The 13008-nt window shown below is 29.5% G+C and overlaps 1 protein-coding gene across 1 annotated transcript; it reads right to left on the reverse strand.

Moving 5' to 3' along the window:
• Nucleotides 1-4945: 4945 nt before the first annotated feature.
• LOC145002571 (uncharacterized) lies at nucleotides 4946-7376 on the reverse strand. Its single transcript, XM_078961815.1, has 5 exons — nucleotides 7157-7376; nucleotides 6666-6797; nucleotides 5638-6549; nucleotides 5281-5485; nucleotides 4946-5201 (listed from the first exon to the last, which is right to left on the reverse strand). The coding sequence occupies exons 1-5, from the start codon at nucleotides 7374-7376 to the stop codon at nucleotides 4946-4948; spliced, it is 1725 nt and encodes a 574-aa protein (XP_078817941.1).
• Between the last annotated feature and the right edge of the window lie 5632 nt (nucleotides 7377-13008).

The following is a 13008-nucleotide window of genomic DNA, read 5'->3' on the forward strand; positions in this document are numbered from 1 at the left end:
ATATATATATATATATATATATATCATAAATGAATCAGTTGTAATAAATATAGTCAAAATGCTTTATAATGTTGTAATATATATATATATATATATATATATATATATATATATATATATAACTGTTAAATGATTATGCTTTAATAGAGTCTTAATAGTTTTTTTTAATAAAATAAGATAGTTATAAAATAAATATGTTTTAGATAAATAAAAAAAAGAAATAATATATACCAAATATTATAAAGAAAATTATTGCAAATATTCAATTTTCGATTTACATAGGCACAACACCAAACTACGGTTAAGATGGTGCATTTCACTATATCTTACGAATTTGATCGTACATGTTTTCCATGCACCTCAACTGAATGTCTGTCATTTAGATATTTATTTACAAAAATCCAAAACCATCTGTCAATATCTCACCATGTGAGAGAGAGAGAGAGAGAGAGAGAGAGAGTATGTGTGTATGTGTGTATGTATATGTGTCATGCATATAGGGTTCTTGTGTCTTCTATAAATAGATGGCTAAGAATGCCATCCCCCACACATATTCATTCCATAACCAGTACCATTTCCTTAAGATCTAAGATGGCATTCTCCAGTTCCAAAAGGTAATTTGATTTACGTAAATATCATTGGATGCTAACTTCTTTCAGAATAGCTATATCAGTTTCTAGATATTGTGTTAATTAATAACATTCAAATATTGTTACTAGTGCTCAAGAAAGTGTTTCGAATGACTATCGTCGTCACATCCCTAAGAAGATGTCAGTTATGGAACAAGAAGAACTGAGCAAGTACATAAAAAATTATAAATGTATAGCCTGCAGATTGAACTTGTCTTTTGATGGTAACTATCATTCATGCTGATATGTTTTTATATGTACTACCACATATTTATATATAGACCCAATTCAAGTAATTTTTTCTTTGTTTTATAGTGGAGTATGGACAAAGGAGCTTCATGGCAGATTGTGGTATATGTAAGAGGGTATCGGAATTACGTGGTCGCATGGTGAATAGAGAGACATACAAGCCGCCGACTGGAACGTTGCATCAAACTCCATCAGTGAATTTGAACCTCACCCTAGCAACCACTGTCGATGATCAACAACCTCCATCAGCTTCTTCGAAACCACCACCAAAATTTATTGATTTTCTTGGGGTCGGATCTGTGTGACGGAGAATTATGTTAAGTACTCCTTGTATGAGGTCAATTAAAAGATATAGAGATCCATTTGTTTCAATCATATGGGATCACTTTCATAAATAAAACTATAATTATTTATATTTTTGTTTTTTCTAATTTCTTAGATTTAGCATTTTTGAAAAAAAAAAAAAAAAAAAAAAAAAAAAAAAAAACTATAAGCATTTGATTTGATAAATTGATTCATAAAAGCTTTGTAAGTAACGATCAAATACTTCATATACAATTTGAGTTTTTAACAAGATTAACTTAACAAATCATATAAATCACAATGACTATTACATATATAATGTAATAGTATTAATGACATATAAATTTATATTAAAAAAAAAACTTTTCAAAGTTGCATTAATTTGAAGTAAACATTTGGTTAAGATTCTAAATCATTTACTGATTTATATGATTGTTTGAGTTTTAATTTTGAGGAATGACTAATATTGTGTTTGTTTTATAAGAGATAAAGTTTTAAGGTTTTTTTTTCAAGTCTACGAAAAAAGATGTAGACTAGAAGTCTACAACTCATTTCCATAAATAGATTGTTTTTGTATTAAGTTTGCTAATTAAAATGTATTTTTTATAACATAAAAAATCACAAATTGAAAAAATAACAAAAGCAAATCAAAAAATAAATCGACAAAGAACAAGAAAGAAAGACAAACTTTAACAGGTGAGTGTTTGGAAAAATAAAAACAGCAAGCAAAGAAAAACTATAAAAGGAAAAACTATGGAGAAGATAGAATCACAAGTATGTTAGGTAAGTGTTAGGTATATTTTCAAACTTTATAAGATATTTCTACATTATCTTCAAAAAGAGGACAAAGTAGTGTTATTATGTCTTTTATCTTCGAAAACCAAGTAATTTTTTTTCGTATGTCTGTCAGTCTATGTACATAAGTGATAAAAAAAAACGTGTTCAACAAATGAACACCATGCACCAATTTGAGCAAGGATTTGTTTGAAAAAAGTATAACAGTTAGAAACGACTCCATGCCTATGTGATTTGAGAATAATTAAAATGTTGGTTTTCTTCAAGAATTCATTCAATAAAAATATATATTCTATCAAAATATGTAATTTTCATACAAATTATCATTCTAATGTTATTCTGAGAGAATAAAATGGGATAAAACTAAAAGTTACATTATAAGTAAAAGTGAATTAATTAAAAAACCATAATTTAAAATCAATAGAATCAAACATCCCTTAGAACACCGAAATTTCATTAAAGTTGTGTTTCCTTATTTAAAAATAATGAAAATTTATACTCTTACCCTTATTTCAATTAAATGGCATATATTTAATTTTCTTTAATTTATTAATTTAGGTAAATCACTTTCTTATAATAATTAAAACCACTGATCTACATTCATCCCTACACCCACACAACATATACCATTCAAACTGTAACCCAACCTTATCATCAATATTACTATAAGGAAAGGAAAAATATTTTGATGACGAAAATCTCGCTCTCTTGTAAATAATATAAATATGAGTATACTAAGATTTGATGTATTCAATCTTGTGGAAACATTGATAATCAATGCGCATGGCATAAATTAGGGTTTCTCATAAGCGTTATATAAATAAGACCATTAACTTACACATGACATTAACTATCTCATATTAATGATACGCAATCGAGGATTATAAGACAACTTCACCATGTTACTATCAATATCAAGCATTACAGTCCATTTGGATCTTGAAAATTAATCTTAACGATAGAGCATTTGCAACATTTCCTCTCATAACCTAGTGAATTATCCACATCTCAAAATAGACATCTTTCATAAAATAAATGTCCTTGCCAGACCAAATTTAAAAAAAAAAAATCCACGTAGATTTCAAGGTGTTATCCTCTTAGTGGTACATGTTAAAACATATATGCATGCCATTATATATGCATATTTAAACTAAATCCATAGGGATCAACATGTCACATATATATTAAAATAATGGTGTGCCTTGTATCTTCTTTCATTGCCCAATCTTCCTTATATAAGTATATAAGTATTGTGAGTAATCTTGACCACTCCTTTTACATAACCAATTAAAAAATAAAGATAAAAACACTCAATGCATCAATGAATACTATATCCTTGTATATATCTTCACATTCCAATAAGAATTTAATCCTCTTTAGGACATGTTTAATAGTTGGCTAACCTAAGGCCACAAATTCCTGACATGTCTAATAGTTGGCTAACCTAAGGCTACAAATTCTAGTCAACCGTTATTCTTCCTTCCAATCAACACTTAAACACGTCTTTTTCACTTAAACTCCAGTCTTATACAAATTTGTTACACCATTGTTTTTTAATTTTTTATTTTATATATATATATATATATATATATATATATAGATATAGAACCAAGTAATACTTAAAACTTCTAGTAAAACCTTACCAATAGTCTTATAATGTTATCTTACATTATATATATATATATATATATATATATATATATATATATATAGAGAGAGAGAAAGAGAGAGAGAGAGAGAGGTAGGTTCCGTTGAGATTAAAAATAAAATAGAGATCTCGAGATTCAACCTCAGCCACGTATTTCACATCTGTCGCTCTAATCCTTTCGGCGTACCGACGCCGCAGGTCTGGTGTAATCATAAATGATTACACAGTGCCACCCGTTCCTTTCTCCTCCGCACCATCCCCACCACCGTAACCGCCACCGCCACCATTACTACCACCACCTCTGACACCAATCGACCCCATCATTGTCACCTCCATTACTTATACCAATGCCACCTCTGTTACCACCACCTCTTCTGCGACTAACTGTAATAATCATTTATGATTACTCAATCTGTGAAGAGACATATATGTATAATCATTTATGATTATGCATATACGTATAAACATGTATAATCTTGTATGAGTATACCTCTCTGCCATATAATCATTTATGATTAGGCATATATCGTTGCTGCTGGTACGCTGGAGCATTAGAACGGCAAATGCGAAATATGTGGCTGAGGTTTAATCTCAAGATCTCTACTTTTTTTTTTATTCTCAAGTGAATCGTCCCCTATATATATATATATATATATATATATATATATATATATATATATATATATATATATATATATATATATATTTATGTATTTATTTATATATATGTTAAATACAAATGAACTAAAAATTTGGATTAGACACTAGTTAATTTATATGTTGATATGATTGCTCTATTTATTTAGGATGAATGACTAAATGCCATAAAAGAGAAACCGAAAGATAAACCATTTCCAATATTAAGTAAGATTACATTTAATGGCTATGGAATTTCTAGAATAAAATATAAAATCAGAAACTATACAACTATGATCATTCACTACTAATTAAGGTTAATTAAGGTGGTGCAAAAGAACTGAAATAATCAATATTTTAAAATCCGGGTTTTTAGTTGACCCAGTGTGATGACCGGTTCACGGGTCAACCGGTTCAATCACCGGGTCAACCCGGTTTATGGCATTTTTTTATTTTTATATATTTTTGCTTTCCTGCATACTACATAGACATATAATACCAATAATTTGATGTCAACAAAGTTTAATCTAAACACAACAAACAATCTTAACACAACAAACAACCACATAGAGTATTAATAACATGTTATAAATCAATCTTAACACAACAAACAACCACATAAAGTATAAATAACAAAAGAAAACATAGTTTTAGACAAATCCAAACACGTTACGACCAAACCAAATCATGGATCTTGAGAAATTGGAGTATTATAAGCATCGATCTCGCGGTCACTTAGTAACTGAAATTCACTATCAACTTCATGATCAACATGGTCACCTTGTGATTCAGCAGCTGGTTCATGCTCTTGCTCATCAAGCATATTTTCCAAATCATCATCATTAAGTTCTCCTTCCCGCTCTTCTTCAACCACCCAAAATCTCGTCTTATCAATATTTTCATAGTCAACAGGATCGTAAGACCTCATATCAACCTTCAATCTACAAAAACATTCAAAAAAAAATCTCAAATATAGCTTGGTCATTTTATAGCATAGTATATCTTAGCAAGATACCATACTTATTTTGTAAACGCAAGTTGTAATGAACAAATACAAGATCATTTAGCATTTGATGTTCCAATCTATTCCTCCGTTTCGTGTGAATCCTTTCAAATACACTCCAGTTACGTTTGCAACCGGAAGAAGATGCCATTTGACTTAATATTCTAATAGCAAACTTTTGCAAACCCGGAATATCTCCGCCAAATAACTTCCACCACTCATCTACAAAAGATATAGTTAGAAATATATATATATATATATATATATATATATATATATATATATATATATATATATATATATATATATATATATATATATTAGAAAATACAATATTTTATATCTAATAATGACACATTAAATTTAAATCATACCTGGACGAGTAAGATTACGAGAAGCAACGACACTAGATCTACCAAAGGTACCTTCAGCATCACGAAACCTCCTTAAATTCAATGTAATATTTAACACGCCATCACCTTTAAAAGTCTTCTCAACCATTTCAAGAACGCCTTGAAACACCTCATTCTTCTTACAAAGGTTTGCATGATCATACTGAAAAACAGGATTCAACCAATAAGCTGCAAAATAAATACTTTTTCTTAACATCCTATCCCAATGACTATCAATTATGTTAGTGTAAGGCCTATATAATTCCTTCTTCTTCTTAAACAATTCCTTAATCCCTCTTCTTGCCTGACGCATTCCCTCGTAAACATAACCAATTGCAGGTTTTTCATCCGAATCACACAACCGCAAAAGCTTTAACAAATGAGTCATTACTTTCACTGTAATCAAACAATTCTTACAAAATATTCCATTCATGACAATCTGTTTACATTCAACTGCATTTCCCACTTTCAACATATTTTTAAACTCATTAGATATAACCATTGCTTGTAAATCTTCTTTATGGTCATACAAACTTTGCAATGCTATGAACACGGTACCAAACCGAGTAGCACATGGATGGATAATTTCTTTCCAACCAGGTCTTTTTCTTAACCAATTCAAGGGCCACTTATGATTATAAACAAAAATAGTAACCCTCGATGCAAGATTGACCAAACTTTTCACATTATCCAATTCAGAAAGATCCTTTAATACAAGATTAAGACAATGAACTGCACATGGAGACCAAGTAATAGAAGGATATCTTTCACATAACTTAGTACCAGCAAGCTTGTAATTAGCATCATTATCAGTTACCATTTGAACCACATTTTTTTCTCCTACCATTTCAACAATCTCAGCAAACAAATTACACAAATTCGTAGCATTGCTCTCTATATCAGATGCATCAATAGATTTAAGAAATGATATCCCTTTCGGACAATAAACCAAGAAATTAATCAAATGTCGTTGTGAAACATCCCTCCACCATCACTCATAATTGTGCAACCTATATCAACCCATTGACTTCTTAACGAATCAATTATCAATGAAACTGACTTTTTTGCATCTGTCAATAAATTAACCCTTAGAGCATGATAATTAGGTGCTTTGTACCCATAACCAATACTTGCTATTTTATCTACCATAAGTTGAAAAAAAGGAGATTTGCAAGCATTCATAGGTATGCATCCATCATAAAACCACATAGCAATAGCTAAATCCACATCATGTATTTTTGCCTTACTTTGCATTGCAGATTTGATAGTGGGTTAGGAAGGATCATTTATACATTCCGTAAAAAATGGATGCAAGTTTGAAGTAGAATTCCTTTCACCCTTTTTCATAGTTGACATTTCTATTTCCTCCATCTCTTCATCGTCATCCAAGATAGTAACACTAGTGGTACGTTTTTCTTTTTCTTTTTGGGCAGTCTCTTTCAACTTTCCTTGCATTGTAAACGCACTTCTGGACTAACTTTTGGGCATGCTACTACCTCACCTTTAACACCAGCAAGATGTTTCTTAACCCTGTTTATTCCACCACCAACTATAACTTTTTGACAAAAGTTACATATCCATGCCTTTTTCCCCTTCTCATCAACGACTTGAGTAACATGTTCCCATGCTATTTCCGTCTTTGTTCGTACATTTGATTGAACCGAAGAATGGGATTGAGCTTGAGATTGTGCTTGCAATGGTTGTTCTTCCCTTGATTCCATATCTAACTACATTGAAAAGTAATTTTATAATCACTAAACATATGTCAATTGGATCCTAATTACATAATCTACACAATCAAAACCTTGAAACAATGACCAATTAACAATAAATGAACTGTAAACTAACCAAATTTGTCACAAAACCTTGAAACAATGATAATTAACAATATATGAACTCTAATTGATTTCACCTGTAATTGATAATTAACAATAAATAAACTAACCAAATCTATCACGTGTAATTGATAATTAACAATAAATGAGTTGTAATTTATAATTAACAATAAATAAACTAACCAAATCTATCACTTGTTTCAAAAGAAAAGCTAATCAGAAGCCATAGAAGAAAATAACCTGATTTCAAAGTCAATTAGAGAAGAAAAGAAAATTGGAGAAGAAAATAAAACAAATCTATCAACTGATTTCACAGCCAAAAGAAAACTAATTTCATAACAGCTAATCAAAAGAACGGAAGTCTCTACAGCTAATCAAAAAAAAAAAAAAAAAAAAGGAAGTCGCTGTTGAGGTCACTGCATTGCAGTCGCTACAGCTAGTCAAAAGAACGGAAGTCGCTTTTGAGGTCACTGCATTGGGTTTAGGTGGAGAAGGAACAACCAACGCCCAACACGAACACCAGTCGATGTAGCAGCAAAAAAAAAAGGAAATCGGAAACTCACTTGGAGAAGAATGGAAGTCGCCGGAGAATAACGGAAGTAGCTGTCTCTCGCTGCTGAGGTCACTGCAATTTGCGACTCGCTGTTTCATTTCCCAGAGAAGAACTGAATTTCTTTTGTGGCCTAGAGCTATACTGCGATACTCAATTAATTATGCAAGCCCTAATAAACGGGCCAATCCGGTTTTTACTGGTTCAAAATATCTCGTTCAACCGCGGTTTATGGTAAACCCGGCCGGTTCAATCTAGTCCGTATTTTTACAAAAATCCAGTCTCAATTGACACGTCTTCTATCCCGGGTCACGGTCCAACCGGTTTAATCGGTCGGGTCGACCCGGATTTTAAAACATTGGAAATAATATTGTTTCCCGGTTTCCCCCGCCCATTCAACTTCACATAATATAGTACCATAGTGAATACAATATTTGACATACATATTTTATTATAGATACTACAAATGAAAACTCATAATAACATGCATCACATGGTGCGTAGAAGGAAGAAGGTCAATAACTTGACAATAATGACCAAAGTAGATCCATCGTTGAACGTTTACCATCTTTAACACCACAAGTATCCATGTAAGATATGTTTCACGTGTAGTTACTATTTTTAATGTTTAGTTTTGGAAACATTTACTAACGGATATCATCTCATATTAATGATCATACCTAGTCGAGGATTATAAGACAACTTAACCAAGTTACTAACACTATCAATGAGTAGTTTCTATTTGTAACACTACTACTCTCGACATGTAATCTTAAAGATAAGTAATTAACAACATACACACTCATAACCTAGTGAAGTTACCTAATCTCCAAGTAGTACTCTTCCATAAAATACATACCTCTACGAACTGGTTTTAAGAAAGTCATGCCCATTTCGAGGTAATGTCCTCTTATTGGTACATGTTACCATATATGTTATATGATTGCCCTTTTTTTATGTGTATCTAAACTAAATCCAAGGTGATCAACATCTTACACATACATCTAAATAATTACTTCTTAAAATAATGAAGTTCCTTTGACGCTTCTTCTTTCGTTGTGTGTGTATATATATATATATATATATATATATATATATATATATATATATATATATATATATATATATATATATATATATATATATATATATATATATATATATATATATATATATATTACGCGTATTCTTGACCATTCCTTTTACATAACTAACTAAAAAATATAGATAAAACCTCTTAAGAGATAGATCACTCCAATATCCTTGCATATTTCTTATCATACTAATCAATATTACATGTACCTTCTATCATGAATGTTCAAATATTTCATACATATTCCTTTTTCTCATTTCCTCACAAGGAAATTTAAAATTCTATATAAGAATTTCTACCTCTTTAAGACATGTCTAATAGTTGGCTAACCTATGGCTACAAATTCTAGTCATCCACTATTATTCCATCCATATTGTTGTTTTGATATCAGGAATCTACCCTTAGACATGTCTATTTCAATTAATCTTCGATTTTGATATAAATTTGTAACACACTTGTTTTTAGATTTTTATTAATAATATTTATTTTTGTACCAAGCAAGACTTAAGCCTTCAAACAATTGGACAAGGGGCGCCTTACCAATAGACTATAATGCTATCTCACATGCCCTTTAGTAATTATATATATATATATATATATATATATATATATATATATATATATATATATATATATATATATATATATATATATACTACTTATAAAAGAAATCTAACTATTTCTATAAATAGATTGAATATAATAATATTATTTTTTTAAGACGTCCAAACTATTAAGCTTGAAGTACAACCCATTTATAATATAATAATATAAAACTTTAACCCTATCTTTTATCCCCTAAAAATCTTGTACCAAATTAATAGAAGAATTCATTTGCAAATTGAACCCGTCAATCTCAACACTTCAGTCATTTGAAGCGGTCAATATCAACAATTTATAGAGGATCTCTTCTCTCACATTGGTAACAAGCCATCTCATAATATCTATCTTCGTAATCCCTTCAAAGTAAGAAATATACGCACATTCTCTCGAAGAACCATAACCAGTAACCAAGATAGTATAACCACCACCACTACATCCGCTCGGCCTCCTTCCGCCTTCAACCAACCACTATCACGACTACTGCCCTTCCTCTCACCCACGACATGAACTTTCTTTTGGAACATAACATTTTTCTTTAAAAACTATCGTTGAAAGAAGCTATTTGTCCCCGCCGCTGTGCGCGGGTAACGGCTAGTGTATATATATATATATATATATATATATATATATATATATATATATATATATATATATATGAACTAAAATTTTGATTTAAGTACTAATTAATTTATTTGTTTATCTGATTTTTTTTAAGGAATAACTAAATGCAATAAAGAGAAACTAAATATAAAAACTTTCCAATATAAAGTAAGATTACATTCAATAGTTATGTAATTTTAGTAGAAAATATAAAATCAGAAACTATATGATTATGTAATTTTAGGTATGTTTCACACATATTTACTACATTTAATGTTTTAGTTTTGGAAAGATGTAATAACGAATATCATCCCTGATATGATTAAGATAAAGTAGTGAAAATTCACCTAAATATGTTGTGGTATCATTTTTGTTTTTTTAATAAACCAAGGTATCATTGATATATATATATATATATATATATATATATATATATATATATATATATATATATATATATATATATATGTGGAAAAGTGAATATATCCTTAAGGATATATAAGCTTAGGTACCCAAATTCATCATACCACCTCATTTTGTATCATATAATACATTCTAATTGTCTAATGTTCTTATAATTTAACTTCTAACTTGATTTACTTTCATGATTTTTATAAATTACACATTTATCTTACTCTTACATAATCTTTATATTCAACTACAATATATATAACCTAGTATGTGGTCAGCAAAGACGTGATGTAAGAGGAAGATAATAATAAAATTTCAGAAAATTTGAAAATAAACCAAGTTAGGGGTTGCAGTTTAATAACATTATAATGAATATATCAAATAAAACATCGTATTATGGTGTGTTTGGGTACCTAAGCTTATATACCCTTAAGGGTATATTCACTTTTTCCATATATATATATATATATATATATATATATATATATATACACACACACACACGCACACACACACACACACTTTCAACCATCTTCAAACGAGTCCAGATAAATATATTTAACTCATCCTAGAAATTAATGTTAGATTCATTAGTTTGTTTTCTCGTCAATATCATTGTAAGGAAATGAAAAAAGAAAAAAAAAACATTTTCATGAAGAAAATGTCACTTGCTTACAAATGGGCTAAATATGAAGACATGGATAGTTCAAGAATTTATTCTCTTAGATGCCTTAACGGTCACCTTTGGATAGATAACTTTATGACGTGATACTTTCGTTGAGGATGTGCTACTAGGATCTATCAATAGTGTCAAAGATCTAGTATGCTCAAGGATAATGTTAAAGTGATATTGTTAATTAACATATGATACTAATGGGTCACACTAAAAACAAACTGATATAATTGATTATTAATTAGAAATTATTTATTTCATAGAAATATTAATTTTTATTAGCAAGTAACATTACATAATTAATATGATATGAACTAATAAGTCATGCACAACATTTTGAACTAAATGAATAATTTTGTCTTTTACCAAAAAAATAAATTTTATATTTTATAAACTTGGTTTATAAAATATAAAAGTTTTGTCCTCTTTTGCCTTCTTAATTTTGCACGTATGGGAATAAAAAAGGATGGCATGGTCTTTGACTAGTTTATTCAAAAAGAAGGGTATGGCTTAAAGCATGGGGAACACATAAGCATGGGGAACACATAGGCTTTAGGTTCATGGGTTTTTAATATGTTAAGGAATTATGGTCCAAATATTAGCTTTATGAAGTGAGGCTTTCATTCATCTTTCTCCAACCATGAAAAAATTGTAACTTGTATGTGTATGTGTGTGTTTCTCTCTAGTTTTTGTTGAAGATTTGAAGATCAAACTCTTGTTTTATGCTCTCTTTATGTTTTTATTTTTATAAGAACATAAGCTTAAGAGTCTTAAGAGTTTTATACAAAAGAACTAGTATTCTACATCAAGTTGAATCATTGTTGGGGTCTCTAAATTTCATCATTCTTCATCAACTTCCTAGCCTCCCAAGCGGACCCAAAGAACTACAAAGGTTGTTATTTCTTTGTCTGTTCTTTGGTTGATGTTTAAATCTTACTACAACTTGCAAGATGATCATTGGTAGGTGTTAACTTGTTTATGTTATTCAAAGTTTATAAGTCTTTCGTTGCCTAAATCTTATGTTTTTGAAATTATTTTTGAATAAAACTCAACAATTGGTATTAGAGCCACCTTGTAAGTTTCGGTTATATTTTTTTTTAATTTTTGGAAATCTTAGTTTTTAGAGAATATGGATAACTTCGTTTTGTATAAAAACAAGTTCATACATATTTTCTTTGACAATTTTTTTTGATTGTTGTTTTTATGTGACTAAAGTTTCATGCATATTATGTCATTTAAAGTTGTATTATGTGAATAAACTACCCAAAGACCATTGTGTTTATTGTGTTGTTGTTTTTTTTTTTTTTTTTTTTTTGTTATAAAAATGGTTGTAAAAATTTATGTATTCATCTGGTATGTAATAATAAATAGATTATTTTTCTTGGTTTATTTTTGTAAATAATATATTAGTTGTTAGATATAATTTATTGTATGAATGTAATAGGAAATGAAGTTGGAGCCATTTTTTGAAGACAAGAAGACAATTTTTGAGGTTTTAAGGTGTGTAGGGACAAAGGCAACCTTTTCAACAATCTGTTGCAAAAGGTGATGTTGTTGGCAGCTTCCCTTGGAGTTGTTAGACCCGATG

This window comes from Lactuca saligna, chromosome 6 (genome assembly GCF_052625555.1).
Source record: "Lactuca saligna cultivar CGN05327 chromosome 6, ASM5262555v1, whole genome shotgun sequence".
NCBI lineage: Eukaryota > Viridiplantae > Streptophyta > Magnoliopsida > Asterales > Asteraceae > Lactuca > Lactuca saligna.

Coding starts and splice junctions, on each gene's coding strand:
- LOC145002571 (XM_078961815.1), bottom strand. CDS start 7,376: ATGGAATCAAGGGAAGAACAACCATTGCAAGCACAATCTCAAGCTCAA. Junction 6,550..6,665: donor AAGTCAATGGGTTGATATAG/GTTGCACAATTA, acceptor CATCTGATATAG/AGAGCAATGCTACGAATTTG. Junction 5,486..5,637: donor TCGTAATCTTACTCGTCCAG/GTATGATTTAAA, acceptor TATCTTTTGTAG/ATGAGTGGTGGAAGTTATTT.